This window comes from Mustelus asterias, chromosome 27 (genome assembly GCF_964213995.1).
Source record: "Mustelus asterias chromosome 27, sMusAst1.hap1.1, whole genome shotgun sequence".
Classification (NCBI taxonomy): Eukaryota; Metazoa; Chordata; class Chondrichthyes; order Carcharhiniformes; family Triakidae; genus Mustelus; species Mustelus asterias.
In genome coordinates this window covers 24,701,966-24,726,594 of record NC_135827.1, presented here as the reverse complement: position 1 = coordinate 24,726,594, position 24,629 = coordinate 24,701,966, and the positions used below count along the sequence as shown (strand labels likewise).

At 43.3% G+C, this 24,629-nt stretch overlaps 1 protein-coding gene across 1 annotated transcript in view; it reads right to left on the bottom strand.

Annotated features, from left to right (window-relative positions):
- Positions 1–14,248, bottom strand: part of LOC144479873 (A disintegrin and metalloproteinase with thrombospondin motifs 15-like) — a 56,564-nt gene extending 42,316 nt beyond the window's left edge. Inside the window, exons 1-2 of the mRNA XM_078198901.1 lie at positions 13,491–14,248; positions 7,213–7,601 (exon numbers count right to left, since the gene is read on the bottom strand). Of these exons, the coding sequence (XP_078055027.1) occupies positions 7,213–7,601; positions 13,491–14,049 (948 nt within the window). The 5' untranslated portion in view covers positions 14,050–14,248. The remainder of the gene's footprint in view (positions 1–7,212; positions 7,602–13,490) is intronic.
- Between the last annotated feature and the right edge of the window lie 10,381 nt (positions 14,249–24,629).

The following is a 24,629-nucleotide window of genomic DNA, read 5'->3' as shown; positions in this document are numbered from 1 at the left end:
AACTTGCTGTGGAATCAGGTGAAAATTTGCCTTGTACACACTAGGTGTGAGAAGAGAAACAACAATATCCCATTTTAACTAGAGTAGATTTGTTACGAAGTACTAAGAAAAGACATTTATTCATTTTTAAGTATTACTCAGTTACAAGGTAGTGTGCAGAAGTTTTTTTGTAACCATCTGCATAGTTAGCGGCTCGGTGAATTAAAGAGAGGACTGTTGACCTATTCTCTCGAACTTTTAGCTTGTGTTTTTGCTTCTTCCCCATGGCCACTTGCTCACTCACCCACCTCATGGGGTTGACCAGAGGCCTGGTCACCACAACCTCCCGCTGAAATTTCCAGAGACCACCAAAGCACCCAATGACCATGAACATGACAGTGAAGCAGATAGCCACAAAGACGATGGTACCAACTAGCACCCCTACCCCCAGATGTTGGTCACTGGTTCCACACAAAGAAGGGGGTCAAAGCCAAGAAACCCTCCAGTAACAGGTCAAACATCCACAAACAGGATAAAAATTAGCACAGGCCTCCGGGCCATTTTAAGGGATAAAATGAGTTAACATAAGTGAGGAGAGGGGAGAAAACAATCTCACAAAAATGTGCCAACTCTATTTTGGGGATGTACTTTGTAGCCTTATTTTACAGCAATCAGAATAAAAACTTTTTCCACTTGGTTCCTAGAAGTCATAGAATCCTTACACTGCAGAAGGGGCCATTCATTCCAACAAGTCTACACCGACAACAATTCCACATAGGCCTTATCCCCATAACCCCACATATTCACCCCTCTAATTCCTCGAACCTACGCATCCTGGGACACTGAGGGGCAATTTAGCGTGGCCAATGCACCTAACCCGCACATCTTTGGACTGTGGGAGGAAACCGGAGCACCCGGAGGAAACCCACACAGACACATGGAGAACATGCAGACTCCGGACAGACAGTCACCCAAGCCAGGAATCCAACCCCCTGGCGCTGTGAAGCAGCAGTGCTAACCATTGTGCCACCGTGCACCCTGGTTCTTTGTCATATCACTGGGAATGCAAAGAAACGTAATGTTTTGTTTATTTCATGTTCATGTTACATATTGGGGCTGGAAATCTTGGTTGGGAACACATCTCCTGATATTTCATACACTTAAATGAGAATATTTGCTTCAAAATAAGTGGTTTCGATATTAAGCAGTGGTGTCCAGCAATGTAACGACTACTTAAAACAGGATATTCTTGCATAGCAACTCATGTTATCTTTCTAAGTCTCTAAACTGACTATGTATCCACAATTCCCAAATCCTCTGCTCCTTTAATAACTTGCCACGGCTGCCCTTTTCACTCTGCTCCCCAGATAAAAGCTTCCTCTGCACAATATCTTCTTAGCGAGGTGGAGAACTCCAGGACTCGTGCAATAAATTCAGATCAAGGATATCCAAATTCGCTTTGAAGTGCATACACCAGCAGGGTCAGAAGAGCAAGCGCGCCGTCCCCTTATGGCTTCAGGAGGTCAGAAAGTGTGTAAAAGTCCTATGATCTCTCAAACACTCCCAGTGGGTCTGAATATCTTCCCGTGAATGAAGCAGACTGCTGATTGAATTTAACCGCCCAGGTCAATTGCCTCTATTCATTTCGTATGAAATGGTGCAATTTGAAAGTGACACATTAAACGTATCATGTGGCAAAGCTGTTTATGAGTCTGAACTGCAATGTTAAGCGAATTGTGCATGTTGGCAGGTGGTAGTGTGCACAAGTCACATTTTGCCAATTAACGGGGTGGATAATGTGGTCCTGACGCTGTGCCACAGGAAATACATCTCCTCAGGCCCGCTGCACTCTGCTCTCAAGCTCATGGGATGTGAGGCATTTACCAAAACATATCCTAGGAGTGCCAGAAGATCAGCATCTGGGATGCTAGGTGCCAGTGGCATTTCAAGGGCTGGAAGCTACTCCTGATTCATTGCCTGTTTGATGCCAGCCACAAGAGGAGAGAGCTGCTTTCAGGCCTAAGAACAGGTCACGTTGTCAGTTGGCACATTTTTGCTGTTTTTAAAATTGTGACCTCATCTGAGGCACCCAGGAGTGGCAGTGCCAAACACCCAGAGTGTGGCTCAGGTGGTCCAACAGCATTGCGGAGTGATATCCGTCAGCTGAAATGAAATACATGGCCTTAAATGAACCTCGTGCAGACTTCCATTAATCACCACATCAGGTATGGAACAGGCCTCAGGTCCGGATGCCCGATTATGTGAGGTGCTGGCATCCAAAATGCAGCAATATTTCCATGCTTTACATGGCACTGTGAGCCTCCACATTTTGGGGCATGATCCTTCTTCATAATCAGTGTGAAATGTACTGGATTGATGGACAGGTTGATAGCTTCGTCACTCATAGACAGAATATGATGATCGGACTGCTTTTTAGCCACAACACAGATTTAGATTAGCTATCTTCACTGTGTCACTTACAAGTCTCTATAAGGATAGAGCTACCTCTAGAAGCACAATGGTAATATGGATCCAGGTTTACAGATACACCTCCTGACAGGAACAAAGTGCACCACGGCATCAGTTGTGGTAAATGTGACATACCATTCTCCTGCATCTTCTTCCTCTCAAAACAAAAATATTTGTTGCAATGATTTCGCTGTAAAGAACTGAACTTTTGTTAATGAATGCAACAGCTGCTAAGTTAGGAGTGCTGCATTGGACAACAGAACCAATTTCAAAAGGAGTGATTGTTCATCAGAACACTGGTGGCACAGTGGTCAGCACTGCTGCCTCACAGCGCCAGGGACCCGGGTTCGATTCCTGGCTTGGGTCACTGTCTGTGTGGGGTTTGCATGTTCTCCACGTGGGTTTCCTCCGGGTGCTCCGGTTTCCTCCCACAGTTTGAATGACGTGCTGGTTAGGTGCATTGGCCATACTAAAATTCTCCCTCAGTGTACCCGAACAGATGCCGGAGTGTGGCAACTGGGTGATCTTCACAGTAACTTCATTGCAGTGTTAATGTAAGCCTACTTGTGACACTGATAAATTAACTTTAACTTTAAAAATTTCACTTTGCAAGGAACTTTTTTTTATTCATTCATGGTACATGGGCATCACTGGCAAGGTCAGCATTTGTTGTCCATCCCTAATTGCCCCTGAACTGATTGGCTGTTCAACCATTTCAGAGGGCAGTTAAGAGCATTGCTGTGGGTCTGGAGCCACATGTAGGCCAGACCAGGTAAGGATGGCAGATTTCCTCCCTTAAAGGGCATAATGAACCCAGATGGAGTTTTACAACATCGATGAGAGTAAAATTGAGACTAGCTTTCAATTTCAGATTTATGAATTAAATTTAACTCGTCAAGTTCCAGCTGCTGATGTGACATTTGTGGGAACTTCTTAAAACCAAGCAACTGATCCTGCAGCACATCAAATGAACATAAAATATTTTTTAAAAGAGCTCTGTCTGTGCAAGTTAAATTTAAGAGTTGTCAGAGATCACCGGGGAGGATGGGCGGGAGGGGGGAGGGGGGGTGGCTTTCTCTGGCCTCCCCGTGGCGTATTTCTTGCAGTGGAAGGCAACGTGCCATTTGTTGGTGGTAGGATCTTTCCACCAGTCCCACCACTATATTTGGGATTGCCCATTGACTAAACGCCACGCTGCTAGGAAATCCAAGGTGGGGGTAAGCCATCAACGGGACCAGAAGACCCCGCCAGAGTGAACAGCCAGAAAATTCCAACCCACAATTTTCAGATTTCTATTATTTAATAGAAGCACTTAACACATTCCTTTGTCTAAAACTTTAAGAGGAGCATTAACTTTAAAACATAAACCAGCTAACACATCTATTTAATGGCAAAGGAATTTGACATGAGTGTATTAAGCATTTGAATGATAATGTCACACCAGGTTCCAGTCACTATGCAGACAGAAATAAAATACTTTGTAAATGGGAGTTTCCATGCATCTGCAACAAGCATTCCACAAAACCTGACTGATTTAACATTGGAAAATTCAGAGTTCAGAGTTTCTCCATAATGAGTTAATCTCCTTGAATATTATGGAAATGTTGGGTTAAACATGAAGTGGTTGCCACTTTCCATCATAAGCTAAGTTCCACTCTGTCAGAACACATTGTACTGTACAAATTAACTGAAACAACAGTTTGTGGTTATCCTTGGATTAATATTCTCATGCTTTATCTTTTTCATTGTGTCCATCTGGCTAAGTGCAATAAACAAATGTTGAAGTGATAACAAATGCAGACACAGTGTAAAAAACCCACAACTTTTGCCCATTATGGGTGAGAAGTGGGCAGGGCACAATGCCACCTGCCCTGCAACCAGCATGAGGAGCCATAATCCATCCTTAGTTTTGGGGCTCACCTGAATGTAGTTGGTGGGCACTCAGTTGAGTGAGGACAGAGAAATGGGCCGGTAACTTTGCTGAGCCCATCAACAGACCAGGTCTTGATAGTGGGAGTCAATCTCTGAGGTAGTGAAGTTGCAAAAAAATAGTTTGAAGCCCTTTTGTGGTCACCAGTTATCCTTTTAAGGAACATTGATTATACTGCTCACCATCAGGTTCAAATGAGCAGAGCAAGCATGGATTACACATCACCCGTCTGTACTTCAAATTGCAATCAGGTCCTACAACAATGTACGTCCTTGATTTGAGCCTCCCACTAGAAATGGGCAGGCATGCTCTTCGCTCACTTAGTTGCCCAGCTAAAAATTGCATTGGTTGTGCTTCAGGTGACTAGAAAGTGGCTGAAGTGCCCCCTCGTGCCTAATTTTTCAACTTCCACTGGCTCATTTTACAGACAGGAAAATGGCAACCAGCAGTCTCAAGGCACTCCCTGTGGCGCAGAAATTGGATAGCTAAGGAATGTATCTGCTTTTGGCCACACCAATCATGGATTGGATGGGCCAAATGGGGTTCTTCTGTGCTGTATTACTCTATGATTGTCCACCACAAGAATATAACAGTTATGAAAAGATGTTGAATACCCCATCGCAACTTTCACTTCAATCTCCAACCCCTCCAAACAATTTCAGCACAGAGAATTAATGCTCATATTGTGATGAGGCTAGCATATCGCCAGATATATTGGTCAAACAACCCAGATGATTCAAAATCAACTAATTTGGCTAAAATAGATAGTTCCATCTGCATATAGCACAGATTTCTAGACAGTTTCTGTAGACCACAATGTAGTTATAATTAAGATCAGTAAATATTGCTTATGCTTCAGGATTACATGCAAATTACATCACATGGCTAGTTACAAGGCTTGATTCCAATATAACCCACAGGCCTTGACAGCAGCTAGACAGATGACATTTGTTTTGGTTAATATGTCCTTCGTAGATTTATATTTGGAGCATCTGCTCTCTCTAACGCTTTAGAGAGTGAATGTTGATTTTGAATGTATCAGGGGTAGGGACAGTAAAATTGCAAATTAGGGTGGTTTTATACCAGGGAGCAAAGCCAGGTGAGGCAATAATTACAGAAAGCAAAGTGATCATGGTGGAAGTGGCAAGCAAAACAGAGCGTGAGAAAGAAACTGGTGTGTGGTTTCAGAGCAGGAAAATACAGGTGTTGAAAACAGGTTCACAAATTGTGCATTTCTTTTTTTTTAAAGATATATTGAGAAAGAAAATGCCATTTAAAAAGTAACCAGGAAGTGTGGAAATGTAGATGTGAGGATTTCTGAGAAATCCTCACATCTACAGAAGGGAAGTAAAACCCCGTGCGCACTTCACACAAAACTGAGCGTGTAGAGACCCATTCATAAAACAAGTCCAACTTGGCCCAACTTATTGCAGGCTATTAGGTTGGAATGCATCAGTGAATCTGTCATTCTAAACCATAATAGGACCAGGAAAGCACCTGCAAACACCTGTGGTCATACAAACAAAGCTTTGCAGTTCTATGAAACCAATAGCACGTAGCATAGTAAAAAGACTTTACCAATAATAACAGTCATGGTGCTAGAATTGGCCTCAGTGTCCTTGGGCTTAGGAATGGCAAGATGCTATTCTTTCTTGCTGCCTAATAATCCTGCCGTAAGCATTGGTGGGCATTGTGGAGGAACAGAATTGAGCTTAATGGGTATACTCCATCGATAGTCTGCTGACACTCATTGTGTAGGCCATTTCGTAATGACTGCAGAGGGAAGGTACAAAAGAGATGTTTGTACACTTTATACCCAAACAAGTGTTAGATGTGATGGGGAAGAAAAGAAAGCAAATAAAGGAGCCTTTTTTATGATTTAGACTGATTGCTAACTTGAAGACTGATCAATATTGTCCCACTTCTGTTGGCTAGGTCATTTCACAAAACCCTTGTTACGGCATTTAATCATTACCTGACTGGATCAGGTTAAATGAAAGGCTGATTTGGCATTGCCATTTTAGTTTGACCTGGTGTATATTTAATTGAGTAAATGTCTAAACTAAAACATGTCCTGTGAATAACCAAGCCATCAAGACACTGATCTTGTGAAGCTGAGGAGACGTTAGTCGTTAATGATTGACAGGATAAAACACACAAGCTGTCCAAATGAAGAGGAGCAGACACTAGTGTCAGGGTCAATGCTCCAGTGGTCCAGAAATAGAGCTGTTCTGGCAAGTTGAATTTTTGATCCATTAAAACAAAAATGCCTAAGTCTGCAAATAAACAGAACAGGCCAATTAAAAGGCCAGTTTAGTTCTGTTCTTTAAGTTTTGTATCTGGTACATATCCTGAATAACAATAAAATAAATACAAGGTGAAAATACGACAAAGAGCTGTACTAGATTTTCTAATACATTTCCTTTTAGAACACATGGCATAAAGGGAGAGCTTTACATATTTTCGGTTGTTAAAGAAAGAACCTCACTGGGTGACATTAGGTATTAACAGGTTACGCAGTTCATTACAACCTAGCCCTAGTGTATTCTGTAACATGGCATAGAGATTAAACTTGTCACGTTTTAGTGCAAAGTCAAATTCCTGATGGAGCAAGATGCAGAAGGAGAGTGTTATTTGAGCTGTCGATGTGGAACTGACAGTACGTCCATGTCACAGGCAACAGAATCATTCTACATTCTAGTGAGGTAAAGGTCTGTGCAGACAAGGAACATACGCTGATGGAATGCCACAAAACCAGAGACTGACTTCTCAGTGCTGTTAATGGACACTGACAAGCCATCAATCACAATAGAAAAAGAGATAAAGGGACATACCTGCTTTGTGAAAAGAACTGCAGTGTCATAGTACTCAGGATTCTTATCGTTGGCCTTGTTAAATTTTTTCTGCCATGCACAAAAGTTTCTCAGAGTTAGGGCTGCGTTGCTGGAGATTTTTGGGCCCTTGTCTTCATGATTGATGACCATAAATTTCACCACCACAATGCTGACAGGATTCAAAATGCTGGGGTGTTTGTATAACCTGGCTGCCACTGCCATTAACATCAGGACATAATGTTTAAGATCGTCACCGTGGAAGGTGGCCATGGACTCATCAGCCACTACTAAGGTTTCCACAAAGCGGGGTATTGACGCAAAACGCTTGGATCTACTGGCCTTTTTAGTCAGAGGTTCCCCCTCAGATGAATGATCCATGGTATGGGATGCTTAAAAAGAGAAAATTAAAATGTTAGCCAGAATCCAAAGCTGATTTTGTAAAGTATAATATGCTATCTTCATTAATTAGAAATTTGTTATAAACATGCATCTCACAAAGAAATATCTTCATCTTCAATGATAAAATGAATGATGATAAAACTTGCAACTATATGGAATAATCAGCTGATAATATGGGTACCTCAATAATGGGTATCAGAGTATAAAATGGATTGAATCTATTAGCATTTCAAACCACCAAATTTAAAATGACCGTTGGGTGAAGCAGGTAGCAATGCCAAGGTGAAGTTGCCAGATTTTTAATCCACACAAATTTGTTGAAATTAGTTTTCCAAATGGCCAGGATTAGAAAATCTGGCAAACACACTTTGGGATCACTGTTGGCAAGTGTATCAGGAGCCAATAGCATTGCTCCCCTCCTAAATTAAACAAATACAGAGTTTAAACATCCAAGTGCATAATTACACTGTTATCCATAGTATCAATTAAAACTATAATTAAATCAGTTGGGTCCAGTAGCTGCCTATCTGGAGTCAGACTTGCAAAATCCCATTCATCAAAAATTTTCATCATTAGTTTTGAGTGAGCATTATTATATTGGTTTCAAGAAACTGATCCAAAATGGAGCTGGAGCATGGTGACTTCTTGCAAGCTGTGCCCAGCATACCCTCTAATTCTATCTTTTACTCTCATTCTCTTCCCTGCTGCCACCAGACTTTTGAATGGACCTACCTTATATTAAGTTGATCTTTCTCTACACCCTAGCTATAACACTACATTCTGCACCCTCTCCTTTCCTTCTCTATGAATGGTATGCTCTGTCTGCATAGCACACAAGAAACAATACTTTTCACTGTATGTTAATACATGTGACAATAATAAATCAAATCAAAAAGAAGCAAACTTAATGGAGAGGAAAGTATGAAGGATGTGCTGAGAATGTGGGTATTGGAGATGGTCTATTTAAATGGGCCAGACATGCTAGGACTATTAGCCCTTAAAACATCTTTACTATGCACCATCCGCATCCATGGAAGATAAACAATTATTGCTTTAGAACAACATTAGTGTTTCTGATCTATTGATTAATAGACTTTCACTCTAATTTTATAAACACATGGGCTGGAATTTTACCGTCCCGCCTGCCATGAGACTCAGAGCAGGCGAGGGGCAGACCATGGAAAGATTTTGCGGTTTCGAATCGAGCAAGGCCATAGAATCCCATCCATCTTATAATGAAATCTCATTTTCAGTCAATGAGTCAGCAAGGATGATAATAGGTAAGTGACAACAATAACCATACTGAATGAATTAATGTACTGTGTTAAATCCACTGGTTATGGTGATCACAAAGCATGTGGAAAAATATTGATACCTGCTTCATCATCATGTTTAACGCATTGAGACATTGAATCAATATGAACTATTGGTCCCCTTTTGTTGGTCTTATATCTCCAGTTTTTATGAGCTGTGTGTGATTAATAAACCACACATGTTCTGAAGTTCTTCCATTTTTAAAAATGTTAAATTGGGCTCCATTTCTCTTGGGAAGGTGTTTCTGGGAGCACTGAATAAGTTTATGGAATCATGTGTCGAAGAATATATCATAACTGTTTGGTCTCCAGAGATCTGATTGGTTAGTCTTGTTGGAAATAGAGTTGTCACTCTTCCCCTCACCCCATGGATAACTCTGTCCTTTTATAAACTGCTTGAAATAAATTGATTTAACAATGTTGTCAGCTAGGATTGGTACATGAGGTAGGGTTACCTCCAAAAAAGGAAAATAAATGTAACAGCAAATAATGATCAAAATGCAGACAAAAAGGGAACCTTTTAATGAGTAAAATAAATGAATGGAATAAAATGATCTGTTCAACTATGTGAACACCAAATGTGTCACAGCACCCCCCTTTCTTTACTAAGGAACTGCAAAAATGCATCTGATACCACAGCCAAGAATTATCCATCGAACTTAAAATTTACTAACTAGAATTATAATGGTTATTCCAGTGTTCTGGATAGAGAATGGAGATTTGTTTAAGTAACTTGGTATCTTGTACTCCAATGTAAATTATTACTTCATATCCCTCTTCTCTTAAAAGGTGCTAACTCTTACCGAGAGAGGATTTTCTGGCCGCGCTCACCCCAAAACTGGAAAATCCCGCCCGAGGTCAATGGACCTTTGCATGGTCCGTCCTCCACCTGCCTGCTACGATACCCATGGCAGGTGGGATGGGAAAAGTCCCCGCAAAAAGTTTGTCTGGGCCTGACAGCCCTTTGGTATCTTGCCCAAGCACTTTGTGCAAAGTTAGACAGTAACTGTTGGCAGAACATTCGAGCATCAATAGGCATTAGACTGAATTTAATCCAGACACCCATTTCTTGCTGGAGATATTGGACAGTAATCAGGAACAGGGATATATCAGCTGATTTTTAACATCTCCCTATGTCAGCTGAAGCTGTCAATTCAGACTGAAGCTAAATTGTTGCTCGCGCACACAGGATCAGTTAACTCAACATAGTTCAGCAATCAGACATAGTAAGTAGGAGTAGGAGAATGCTATTAGGGCCTTCGAACCTGCTCCACCATTCATTATGATCATGTTTGATCGTCCAACTCAATAGCCTAATCCCCACCTCCCCCTCCCACCCACACCCCGGCCCCCCCACCAATATTCTTTGATCCCCTTCGCCTCAAGTGCTATATCTAACTGCTTCTTGAAAACATTCAATGTCTTGGCCTCAACTACTTTCTGTGGTAGCAGCCTGAGGGCTTGGGATCTTAATGACTTAACATTAAAAGCACACAAGTGCACTTCCCCACGAAGATATTGAAGAAGCTGCTAATAGAAGCAAATAACCTCATAAACCTCCAAATCACAAGAGTCTCATAAACAGGGTAGAATTCTGTGGCCGAATTGCACCATTTAACACATTTCTCATTTAGTTGCTAATTATTAAGCTGAATTTCTCCAAAGGAAAGGTGGCAAAAGTATTGTTCTCAAACAAACTGAACTAGATGATCAATAATAGATGTTCCCACTGCTATACAATTTCAGAGTTAGTATTTTTATTCACCAGTGAAAGTCAGAAGGCACACCTGACTCATTCTCACAAAGATATAGAACGATCTTTATTAAGTTAGATCCATCATTCTGCTTGTTCTGCATTCCCTGTGATCATAGGCCATGCATTGGGAGTTTGGTTACTGAGCAGATCGGCTCAATTTTATTATTTAAGTCCAGTTGTCACAAACAGGGGAGGAGAGCAGTATGCTCTGAAGCTCATCAAAATGGTCATCGCACAACCAGAAGGTAAGTTGAATAGTTTTCTGTAATAAAGGGGCATCTCAGATTTGATTGCTTTCTCACCGCGCGAAATGGTAGTAAAAATGAAGTCAGGGTGAGGGAAGGGTGGATTGGGGAGAGGGAGTGAAGTGACAGTGAAGCCAGCCATTGTAACCTGAGCTACAACAACAGATTGCATTTATGTAGCACCTTTTAAAAAGGAAGAGGTCCCAATACACTTCACAGGAGCGTAACAAGACAGCAAACAATTGACATCCAGCCAAGGGATTCATGATTCACAGCAACTGACTAAACATTTAATCAAAGAGATAGGTTTCAAAGTTGGGGGGGGGGGGGGGGCGCGGGGGGGGGAGACAGATGTGTTTAGCAAGGAAATTTCAGAGTGCATGGCTTAGGTGGATAAAGGAACAGACACCAATGGTGGGTTAAGGGGCGGGCGGGGACAAGAGGTGAGATTTGGAGGTATGTAGGAATCCTGGAGGGTTGTTCGGTTGGAGAAGGCCAAAGCCATTAAGTGCTGTAAAAATAAAGATTTTAAAATCAAGGCATTGGTAGATCAGGAGCCAATGGACTTCAGCGAGCACGGGCATGAAGAGTGATTAGGAATTTGTATGGGTTAAAATATGGGCTGTAATTGTATGGAACGTGAGTTAGAACAGGGGCTGTGACTGTTTGGAAAGTGAGTTAGAACAGTGGTTGTAACTGTATGGAAAGTGAGTTAGAACAGTGGTTGTAACTGTATGGGAAGTGGGGACTTGTCAGGAGAACAATGCAACGTGGACGTAACAAAACGCGGGCGAGGGTTTCAACAAGAACTAATCTGAGGAGAAAGAGGTGAAGCAATGTTAGGATGTGAGAGTAGGCAATGGAGAGGAATTGAACCAGGATGGAGCTGCAGCCTGATAGTGAACAGGAATTGACAGCAAAAGTCTGGCATTGGTGCTGACGGCCATTTGATCGGAGAAAATTGCAGCTTATCTGGGGCTGGATACCAGATCAGACCAATCACTCTGACAGGACAGAGGTAGTCTTGGCATGTAGATTATGGTGTGGAGATGCCGGCGTTGGACTGGGATGGGCACACTTACCTGATGAAGGAGCAGTGCTCAGAAAGCTCGTGATTCCAAATAAACCTGTTGGACTTTAACCTGGTGCTGTGAGACTTCTTACTGTACAGATTATGGGCCAGTAGATTACTGCAAACAATGTTTTACATTGAAATTAAACGTATGTCTGCATTAACCGAGATGGGGAACGCAGAACGTGGCTGGGCGGAATTGGCATTGCAGCCTGCAAAGGGTTAACCCCCCAAAAGAGACTCCAGTCACGTGGAAACTGTTGCTGTGTCAATAATTCAGCTGCCATAGGTTTGACCCACCGCCGCTGTGAAGGAGGATCAGGACTCTGAGAGTCATCAGAACAGACATCATAATCAGCAGACCATGAGGAAGCTCCCGCTCTGCCTGGATGACAGAATGCCAACAGATGTGGGTAAAATATACAGCTGCAATGCGGGGGATCACACATGACATGTTTGATCACGTGGGGAGCAGGTCTCACCCCCGCCCCCCCTCCCCCCTCCAACTGCACTTTACACACAGAGAGAGAGCAACACAAGTGCTGACTGTGTCCTCACACAGTGGGCAGCAGGAGTCCCAACTCCGACAACTGTTAGAGAAGGACTCGGGGGGTCAGGGTTTACTTTACATACGGTAAGAAAATGTTCCGGAAACACCGCATCCCCGTTACATCAACATAGAATCACCATCCCATCCCAATAGATACATTGCACTGTATTAGAGGAGTGTGAAGGGAGGATGCAGTCCATACATGTTTTATTCATTAAATCAGAAGTTTTCTTCAATTATTCTGCATAAAATTAAATTTTATTCCATTCTCAGAGTGGTTTTTGTGTAAATATCTCGTCAATAAATAATTGCTCTGTCCTAGAGGAGTGCCAAGGGAAGGAAAGGGGCAGTCAATAAATATTTTACTCATATTAAATCAGAAGTAGTTCTTATAATTATTCTGTTTAAGATTACATTTTATTCCATTCTCAGGGTCACAGTGTGCAGAGTGTGCAGGATAAGTCTATCTCCTTGCTTGCTCCAAATACCAATTGAATCATAAAGAGGACATACTAGATCCAAACTGACAAGAATAAATTTTTACACCTGATCTCGGAGGGTTGATCCTACGCTTGTTCTTTAGCCGAAAGGCAGAGAGGTTCAGGCGGGAATTGCGAGAGATTTTTGCACAGAAGGGTTTGAATGTGGAGATGCGGCTGGGACTGTTCCCCATCCACCCTCTGGCTGCATCATTTACAGAATTGCACCAAAAATCTACCTCACTGACACCTACCCTCCAATTAAACCGATTGGGACAAGTCACAGGAAGCCTCTAACATCATTCAAGGTCAGGTGGGAATGTTGCTATTTCCAATTGCAGGGAATACATATCCTGATACAGATGCGATGCGTGGGGACATTGGTGTGTCTGATAACTGGAGGTGAATCTGTCATTTGCAAAATAAAGAGAGAGAGAGAGAGGAGAGAAAGAAAATCAGGTCACCTTTAAATTTCTGCAGGACCTCGACATTGGCGGAGGTGCCACTCACTCCACACCTGGAGGGCAGCGGGGGGCTGGAGGCACTCCTGCGGCGGATAAGGTGAGGGGTGCGGGCACCTGTCCCCAGCGGGCTCTCCCTCCTGGCCGGCTGGATGAGATATTCCGACCCGTTGGTGCCAAAAGCCCCGTGCATGCCGTCGCACAGGCTGAGGGCGGCGAAAGAAGCCGGCTCGCCGTTCACCGAGCCCGAGTAGAAGCAGTGGCTGAGAGTGGTACCCCAGGCTGGGCGGGGGGCGGCGGACACAGACTGCACCGTGAAAGCCGGAGCCAGGAAGCTGGAGTCGGGCACCAGGCTCAGGTAGAACTCCTGGTCGAACGCCGCGATCTTAAAAGCCACCCCCTGCCCGCTGCCATCCTGCAGACCCTTCCTCAAGAAGTGGCCCTGGCTGGATGTACCTCCCAGCCGGACGGGAGTGACAAGCTGACTTTCCAGGGAGTCGCTGGAGATGGGACAGGCGACACTCAAAACCAAAATTACCACCGATCCGCTCACAGCTAACATTGTGGAATTCCTCAATATTAAACACACAGAAAGGTCCAACACGAATCCTTCACATATATATAGATAGAAAACAAACCAGGAGTTGCTTGTTCATTTACAAAAAAAAAACAATAAATCCAGAGATGTTTTCTCAGCAAACTGTAATGTAAAATCCACCGCTGGGCTGCTCCCACTCCATTACCTCTGGTACCGGTGTGTTGGAGTGAGGAGAGAGTCTCTGCTATATATACATTCAGTCATGTGTGAAAAAGCCGTGCAAATCAGGGCTGGGACCTCCTGGAAAATGCTTATTGGATGTGGGAGCTTTTCTAAATACATATATATCCATAATGCAGTGTCTCCGCCACTTGGAGGCTGTTAGTCCATCCCACCCTGTTCCCAATCCCACCCAAATATTATCATGTACATCCCATCAGTGGGAATGTGCATCCCACCCAGGAGAAGGTTTGGACTCTGGGCAGCATCCAGGATTTTATTATTGACTTGAGCTACCTAACATGATGAGGATCTGAAGGTTGCATCGTGACATTTCCCTCTTTTAACTGGTTATTGCCGGATTGAATTCTCCCGGTTTAGAATCAAGTGGCTCTCACTCTCTGTGGGAGAGAGGGAGAGAGAGAAAATTGCTTTCGTTGCTTTTGGGATGGTCTCTCCTTCAACACTCCTAAACTCACACATCTGGCAGACCACTGGCACTTACTTGAAAAGACCAGATAGTGTTCGCATTGCCCCCCTTTAATTCTAAGGATTGTTTGTAGTGTGCGCTGTATTCTGTGTTATTGCTGTTGAATTGGAAACCAGTTGTTGTCTAAGCTGGAATTACAGCAGATGATCTGAGCTGTCCACACTCTGCAACACATTTCGCGCACTGGCGTTTTATCTTCTTTTAATGTTTTAATGTGAAAATCTCCTGTCGGGGTGTTGGGGTAATTGAGGAAAGGACAAGGGGGGGGGGGGTGGTTTGCAGTGGAGAGAGTCAGTTATACAACAGCGAGAGCCTCATCCTGTATCCCCCAACTCTCCGGGTACAGAATGAAGTGAGCCTGTGTGTATGTGTTAAATCATTGCATTGCTTCCAGTCTGTGCAGAGGCGGAGACACAGCACGGTTCTGCATCACATTGACTGCCCGGCAATGCAGCGTCCGAGGCAAAGGGAGGTGGGTGAGGGAGTCCAGTACAAGCATATCAGAGCGTCTCCCAGTCTAATATCTGGACACACTTACATCTTTAAGGAACAGTGTTCCCCTCTAGATCCGCAGCGGTGAACCTGACCTGATCCCGAATGCAACCCCCCCCCCCCTCCCCCAACCACCACCCCACTTGTCACTGCTGCACTTACCCAGCCTCTCTGTAAACTTGCCGTGAAAATATGTCGGAATGCACAGAGGACACGCTGCAGACTGAAGATGATTCCAGTGGGACAGACCTGTAGCGCTAACTGAATAAAGATGTTTACACCCATATTCTCCTGTTAATATAAAAAAAACACACAACAGATCCCAATGCAAGTCAGTTAAGACGCGGGGAAATTAAACAAGCCTTTATTAAAGCGAGATTTTAAAATGCGTGGAGGGGACGATTTATTTACATTCTGGAGCAATGATTGTTTCTTGCTTTGGGGTCAGAATGGATAAATTGGTTTCCTCTTAAATCCTGTGCTTTGGTCATTCGCAGAACAACAGCGCCAACTATGAGCTGCCTCTTAACCCGGTTACTGCAAGCAGTGATATTCACTTTTCCTGCGAGACCTTCATTCCCACCGGGATATTCACCACCGTCCCCAGCCTCCACCTCTCATCTGGTCAGAACAGACACTTTTCCAAATGACTATCTCTGACTTATGACCAACCCACCAACCGAAAGATAACGGTGTCTATTATATATCGATGATTGAGAGACAGAGACAAGAGAATTACACCAGAACCTGAGTGGTAAAATGCCTGTCACCCAGTGTGGTGGGGGTCAGACCAGCGCTGAAGTTATCAGTGTGGAAATTGCCCTGTCTGAATATTTGATGTTGTTAATTAATCTTCAGAGACATCCATAAAAATGATTCTGCAGCGATGGTTGCAACAGTTATGTGACGTACGATGACCTATTCCTCTGTATGTATTATTAAACTCCTAAAAGTTGTGTGAAGGAGTCCCATTTCATATTCCAAGCCCTAGTCCTCACTCACCTCCGAGCTCCAGAAATGTATTGTGTGATTGCAGATTTGATTAGCTGCTCACTATCTGCAGAGAGAGATGTATTCAAGCACAGGGGCTTGTGGTTTGGAGCTGGGCTCTGTTCTGGGAGCTTTCTGCTGCTGTTACTGCCCAGTAAACAGGTGGCTCTCACTGTTGGGTTGGATTTGTTCAAGGCTCGCCACCGCCATCTAATGATGGTAAGTGGACTTGCCCTCAACTTCCAACGAGTGAAAAATTGCTCCTGACGATTGTTCTGTCCCCTCCCGAGAGCAGAAGCCTCGGTCGGCGAAAATATGAAGGGACAATGTCCTGGAAAGTTGTAGATAACTTACAACAAACCCTTTCTTATTGTAAGGGAATTGTTTATTGTTGGTTAAAGAACGGCGTTAGCTGTCGGTACTGTTGATATTATAACATGCTGGTTTATTGTTGTGAATTGTTTGCAACCTTGGAAAAGTTTTTTTTAAAGTTTTATTTTATTAATCACAAGTAGGCTTACATTCACACTGCAATGAAGTTACTGTGAAAACCCCTAGTCATCACACTCTGGCATCTGTTCAGATACACCGAGAGAGAATTTAGCATGGCAAATGCACCTAACCAGCATTTCTTTCAGACTGTGGGAGGAAACCAGAGCACCCGAGGCAACCCATACAGACACAGGAAGAACATACAACCCCCAGGAGAAGGAGTAAAGTTAAGAGAGAAATCAGGAGGGCAAAAAGGGGACACAAAATTGTTTTGGCAGATAAGGCAAAGGAGAATCCAAAGAGCTTCTACAAATACGTAAAGGGCAAAAAAGTAACAAGGGAGAGAGTAGGGCCTCTTAAGGATAAACAAGGTCATCTATGTGTGGATCCACAAGAGATGGGTGAGATCCTAAATGAATATTTCTCATCAGAAAAGCATGGATGTTAGGGAACTTGGGGAATTAAATATTGATGTCTTCAGGAGTGTACATATTACAGAGAAGGAGGTGCTGGAAGTCTTAAAGTGCATCAAGGTAGATAAATCTGCAGGACCAGATGAGGTATATCCCAGGACGTTGTGGGAGGCTAGGGAGGAAATTGCGGGTCCCATAGCTGAAATATTTGAATCATCGAAAGTCACAGGTGAGGTACCTGAAGATTGGAGAGTGGCAAATGTTGTGCCTTTGTTTAAAAAGGGCTGCAGGGAAAAGCCTGGGAACTACAGGCCAGTTAGCCTCACATCTGTGGTGGGTAAATTGTTGGAAGGTATTTTGAGAGACAGGATCTACAGACATTTAGAGATGCAAGGACTGATTAGGGACAGTCAGCCCTAATCATGTCTCACAAATTTAATTGAGTTTTTTGAAGGGGTAACGAAGAAGGTAGATGAGGGCAGTGCAGTTGATGTTGTCCACATGGACTTTAGCAAGGCCTTTGACAAGGTACCGCATGGTAGGTTATTGCATAAAGTTAAATCTCACAGGATCCAGGGTGAGGTATCTAAATGGATACAAAATTGGCTTCTTGACAGAAGCCAGAGGGTGGTTGTAGAGAGTTGTTTTTCAAACTGGAGGCCTGTGACCACCGGTGTGCCTCAGGGATCAGTGCTGGGCCCACTGTTATTTGTCATTTATATTAATAATTTGGATGAGAATATAGGGGGCATGATTAGTAAATTTGCAGATGACACCAAGATTGGTGGCATGGTGGACAGTGAGGAAGGTTATCTCCAATTGCAGCGGAATCTTGATCAATTGGGCCAGTGGGCTGACAAATGGCAGATGGAGTTTAATTTAGACAAATGCGAGGTAATGCATTTTGGTAGATTGAACCAGGGCAGGACTTACTCAGTTAATGGTAGGGCACTGGGGAGAGTTACAGAACAAAGAGATCGAGGGGTACGTGTTCATAGCTCCTTGAAAGTGGAGTCACAGGTAGACAGAGTGGTGAAGAAGGCATTCGGCATGCTTGGTTTCATCGGTCAGAACATTGAATACAGGAGTTGGGACGTCTTGTTGAAGTTGTACAAGACATTGGTAAGGCCACATTTGGAATACTGTGTGCAATCCTGGTCACCCTATTATAGAAAGGATATTATTAAACTAGAAAGAATGCAGAAAAGATTTACTAGGATGCTACTGGGACTTGATGGTTTGAGTTATAAAGAGAGGCTGAATAGACTGGGACTTTTTTCTCTGGAGCGTAGGAGGCTGAGGGGTGACCTTATAGAGGTTTATAAAATAATGAAGGGCATAGACAAGGTCGGTAGTCAATATCTTTTCCCAAAGGTAGGGGAGTCTAAAACTAGAGAGCATAGGTTTAAGGTGAGAGAGGAGAGATATAAAAGTGTCCAGAGGGGCAATTTTTTCACACAGAGGGTGGTGAGCGCCTGGAACAAGCTGCCAGATGTAGTACTAGAGGCGGGTACAATTTTATCTTTTAAAAGGCATTTAGATAGTTACATGGGTACGATGGCTTTAGAGGGATATGGGCCAAATGTGGGCAATTGGGATTAGCTTAGGAGTTTTTTTTAAAATAAGGGCGGCATGGACAAGTTGGGCCGAAGGGCCTGTTTCCACGCTGTAAACCTCTATGATTCTATGACCCACACAAACAGTGACCCAAGCCAGGAATTGAACCCGGGTCTCTGGTGCTATGATGCAGCAGTGTTAACCACTGTGCCACCCAAGGCTGGTTGTGGATAACTCGCAATGCTGTTTGTTACTGTGCTATTGTATTTAAAATGGCATCTTTATTGTTGGTACTGTTAAACCGGGTGTTATCTTTGTAATTTATTATTGTGAGATGACATTGTGAAAATGTAATGTACTTTTGTATTTGTAAATTGATTGATAAATAAAAGAGTGATTTGTTTTGTCCCGTTTAATTGTTGGGCCGTCCATGCCCCTGTAATCTTTGACCCCTGTAACCTTTAGCACTGCCAACTCAAGCAATGTTGTTCTTTCTGATATTGTTCTTGTCACATTCTAATTGTAGAAATAGTTGTGTCAACCTATGTGAGGTAACAAAATATTTACGAGGTCAAAGATGAGAATGTGATTGTTACAATGAATAGGGCCAGAGGTCCTGATTTCCACAACAAAATCTTACATCACAACTCAATATAACTGTTAATATTCAGAATGTTCCTGACGGTGGGGGGAGTCCAGAACTAGGGAGTCATAGTTTGGGGATAAGGGGTAAACCCTATAGGACTGTGGCGAGGAGAATGCTGTGGGGCAGTACGGTGGTACAGCGCTTACAGAACACTGGGATCCAGGTGGAGTTTTCATGTTCTCCTCATGTCTGCGTGGGTTTCCTCCGGGTGCCTACCCCAGTCCAACGCCGGCAACTCCACATCATAGCTTCAGTGATTCATTATTATTGCCGGGCTGACTACGATGACTCTTTTTATTGCTACTTCAATTGCTTAAGTGGGGGTTGTTTATGTTTACTCTGGGATTAGTTTTACAATCCTGCATTAGGAGAAAAGGTCATGTGTTTTTGGACAGTTTTTTTTCTTTCCAGTGAGTGCACAGTTTCAGTTTTGAGATTTCTGAGGCTACAGTCTAGTTAGTTTTTGCAGGGGCATCAAGCAAGAAAGAAGCAGAAGTCTCTCTCTCCCTGTCTCCCTGTTCTATTTGGAAATTCTGCTGGTTATCTCAAGGCAACGCTTTGCCTTCCAGAAGGAAAGTGCAGGCTTCGAAAAGACTCGATTCCAGTCAAGTGAAATGTAAATCTATGCTGCGTTAAGTCTGTGAAAAGAATTTTGTCTGCGAATGGTTTTGGTTTGTTGGAATAGCTTTAATATTCAATTAATGGTTAATACATTATTGTGGTTGTTTTCTTTCTGCATTTTTTTTGTTTGTAATTGATGAAAGATATTGCTAATTTTCTTTCCATACATGTTAACTATATTCTTAAATAAATTTTGTTGATAAAAGTTTTCTCATGGGTTGTTGAATCATACCTGAAGTGAGACATATCATGCTCAGCCTCGCCAAATTCAACGTAAAAAACATATGGTTTGGGCGGTCTCCATAAAGTATGCTGGAGTTTCTAACCTGACCCATAACAATATAAATAAGGGGGTAATTGGTGTTTCACCTCATTACCATTGTACAAATTGGCTGCCATATTTGCCTCCAAAATGGCCCACATTTTGTGCTCAAAGGAATGGTCCCCATCATTCATTATACTAACAGTTGTCCAGGTGTTTTCACAGGGTTTGAGAGCAGACTTCATGTCTTCTTGTGTCTAATGCAGTGAGTCGCCGCTACAGGGTCTGTGGCATGTGTGAGCACAAGAAGAAACTCCGAGACTCTTCAACCCACGGTGGCACAGTGAATAGCACTGCTGCCTCACAGTGCCAGAGACCTGGGTTCAATTCTGACATCAGGTGAGTGTCTGTGGGGAGTTTGCATGAGTTTCCTCCGGGTGCTTTTCTTTCCTCCCACACTCCAAAGATGTGCGGGTTAGGTTGATTGGCACGGTAACACAGTGGTTAGCACTGCTGCTTCACAGCTCCAGGGTCCCGGGTTCGATTCCCGGCTCGGGTCACTGTCTGTGTGGAGTTTGCACATTCTCCTCGTGTCTGCATGGGTTTCCTCCAGGTGCTCCGGTTTCCTCCCTCAGTCCAAAGATGTGCGGGTTAGGTTGATTGGCCAGGTTAAAAAATAAAAAAAATTGCCCCTTAGAATCCTGAGATGTGTAGGTTAGAGGGATTAGTGGGTAAATATGTGGGGGTAGGGCCTGGGTGGGATTGTGGTCGGTGCAGACTCGATGGGCCGAATGGCCTCCTTCTGCACTGTAGGGTTTCTATGATTTCTATGATTTCTATGATCTTAAATTGCCCCTTAGTGTCAGGGGGATTATCAGGGTAAAGACATGGGGTTACAGGGATCGGGCCTGGGTGGGATTGTTGGCGGTGCAGGCTCAATGGGCCAAATGGCCTCCTTTTGCACTGTTAGGATTCTATGATTCTATAACAGAGGACCTCTCACTGAGGCAGGCTGAGTCTAAACCAGGAAACACGGTGGTAGAGAGCGGCATGGTGGCACAGTGGTTAGCACTGCTGCCTCACAGCGCCAGGGACCTGGGTTTGATTCCCAGCTTGGGTCATTGCCTGTGTGGAGTCTGCACATTCTCTCCGTGTCTGCGCAGGTTTCCTCCGGGTACTCCGGTTTCCTCCCACATTCCAAAGATGTGCAGGTTAGATGGATTGGCCATGCTAAATTGCCCCTTAGTGTCAGGGGGACTAGCTAAGGTAAATGCATGGGGTTATGGGGCTAGGGCCTGGGTGGGATTATGGTTGGTGCAGACTCTATGGGCCAAATACACTGAGAAGCTGAGATTACACTGTACGATTCTATGATTAGATTTAAATCATGCATGGATAGCAACATGAAGAGAGGGGAGTTCTGCATTTAAGTTGCTCTTCAATTTGCTCCATAATAACAGAGCTATCAGACATCATTCTCAATGCAAAATCCAGGACTAAAATCACTGACATTTCAAACATTGCATACAAGGCCAGATTAGACATTAGATAGATGCTAGCCTTTCCTAAACTTATTTATGCCTTCTACAAACCCAGACATTAATCTGGCTCTTTTTTACAGGAATTATTTAAATTGGTACATAGTTTATTTGTGCTTACATTTCCTTCATCACCTTGGCAACTTCCTATTGTACAAGATATTAATGGGATAAAAGCTGATCAGTGATCAAAAACTAAGGCACAAGAGAACTTATAGGCTTTTCAATCTCGCAGCTCTCCTCCCATTCTGGCTAGTGTCCCACCTATACCCTATTTATACATGCCCAAGGACAACTAATACCCAGCACCTGTTTCCCCTAACCTTAACGATGACATTAACAAATCTTAACGATGTAATTAACAAGACATTAACACAACACACTATTGCTATCCCATTCCTAATCGAATAACGAGACATCAACACGACACACTGTGCTATCTCACTCCGAGGGCGGGATTTTATGGCCTCGCTCATCCTGAAAGCATTAAAATCCGCCCGAGGTCAACGGACCTTTCCATGGTCTGCCCCTCGCCTGCTACGATTCCTATTGGGGGCCAGACGGTAAAATTCCGGCCCTAGTCTCTAGTGCTGGTGTCGTTTTCACAATGCAGGACCTGTCCTATGATCATCTGATACGATACATAAATAAAGCAGGGAAAACAAATAAAGTTAAAATAAAGATGAAATTGATAATTAAATTAATGAAAAATATGCCCCGGGATGCTTCCGCTGGTGGGGCATTCTAGAACGAGATGTCACAGTCTTAGGACAAAGGGTAGCAAATTTAAAACAGAGCTGAGGAGAAACTATTTCTCCCAAAGAGTTGTGAATCTGCGGAATTTGTTATCCCAAAGTCCGGTGGATGCTGGGACAGTGAGTAAATTTAAGGAGGAGTTAGACAGATTTTTAATTGGTGATGGGTTGAAGGGTTATGGGGAGAAGGCAGGAAAATGGGACTGAGGAGCATATCATCGATGATCGAATGGCGGAGCGGACTCAATGGGCCGAATGGCCTAATTCTGCTCCTATACCTTATGAACTTATAATAAATCTAAATATTGCTGATGCTGAGTTAAATTTCATTTGAATAGAACGCCCTACCACTGTGTAAATCAGTGGTTCCCAAAGGGTGCGGCGCGCCACACTGGTGCGGCGAGAGAGAGGATGGCAAGTGTGGCGGGAAGATTCAAGGACAATCAAAGAAACATTTAAACATGGATAGATATTTTTCCAAAGTGAGAGCAAGAGCATTGTTTTATACTTTCTGGATGTCCCATGATCATATTATAAAGTAGTTGTGTTCTATGTTATGAATCAAGCACTGCTAGGAGCTGGGTTTTTTTTTGTTTTTGAATGTATTTCTTATCAATAAAAAATTAGGTGTGGAGCAAGCAAATTTTTATTCCGAAAGTGCAGCCCAGTGAAAAAAGTTTGGGAACCACTGGTGTAAATAAAAAAGGATTGTTACAATATTCGAAGGATGGTTATGCCCCGTGTGTGGAGCCTTCAGTGTTTTTGAAAATGAACTCTGTGCTAAATTGTTAATCACAGTAAGAAGTCTCAGAACACCAGGTTAAAGTCCAACAGGTTTATTTGGTAGCAAATACCATAAGCTTTCGGAGCAATGCTCCTTCGTCAGATGGAGTGGTCTCTGTTCTCAAACAGGGCACAGACACAGAAATCAAATTACAGAATACTGATTAGAATGCAAATCTCTACAGCCAGCCAGGTCTTAAATGTACAGACAATGTGTAACATTTAAGTCTGTACATTTAAGACCTGGCTGGCTGTAGAGATTTGCATTCTAATCAGTATTCTGTAATTTGATTTCTGTGTCTGTGCCCTGTTTGAGAACAGAGACCACTCCATCTGACGAAGGAGCATTGCTCCGAAAGCTTATGGTGTTTGCTACCAAATAAACCTGTTGGACTTTAACCTGGTGTTCTGAGACTTCTTACTGTGCTTACCCCAGTCCAACGCCGGCATCTCCACATCATGACTAAATTGTTAATAACAGCTTCCATAAGGAATATATGGCTGAGAGTACTCCTGTTAGGTGAGCACTCCACATGCTAAACTATATTTTCTTTACTGCTTTGTAAAGACTTATTTCCCATTCTTAGATACTTGTAGCGAGACAGGGACAAGATAAAGCACTGTGTGGTCTGGGGCGACTTTGATATGAGCAGTGCAGCTACTTGAAGTGAATATCATGGCGAATTGGTCACAGTGCTGCAGTTAGTACAGGATTCAGAATGTTATTATAGAGCCATGGTGGGATTAACATGCCCTCTACCGTCTGTGCTATAATTACATTTGATGCTGTGTCAAGGGTCATGGTCTCCAGCCAACAATGTTTGTCTTTCCCATTAAATGTCCCCACAGGACATTCATCATGTCAGAACAATACTCTGGGGGGATGTATATGTAACCTCAAGTAGCCAGCCCCCTGAGTAATGTTAAAAAAAAGTTGTTTGTACTTCCCCCTTACTGGGTAGAAATGTTCACCTTTCAGAGGAGCAAGATACCTGACTGTGATTTTGTCATGTTGGGTCAGGTCTGCAGTATGGAAAGTCAGTCTTCAGCTACCTCTTATTGTGTTGAGCCAGGATCAACATCCCTGATGCAAATCGCTGTGCTTCAAGGTGAATGAATCTTCAGTGATAGCTGAGACTTCACTCAAGGAAGGATTTGCTGCAGATACCTCTGGGTTAGGCCTTGTCCAGCCTGGTCTCTATAGAGCATCTTTCACAACAGCACTACAAGCTGAGAAGAATGAGAGGGAATTAAACCATTCCTTCATTTCATATTCCCAAACATGACACTGGCATGAAAATCTGGCATGTCAACAAAATGAAGGAGATAGTCATCGACTTCAGGAA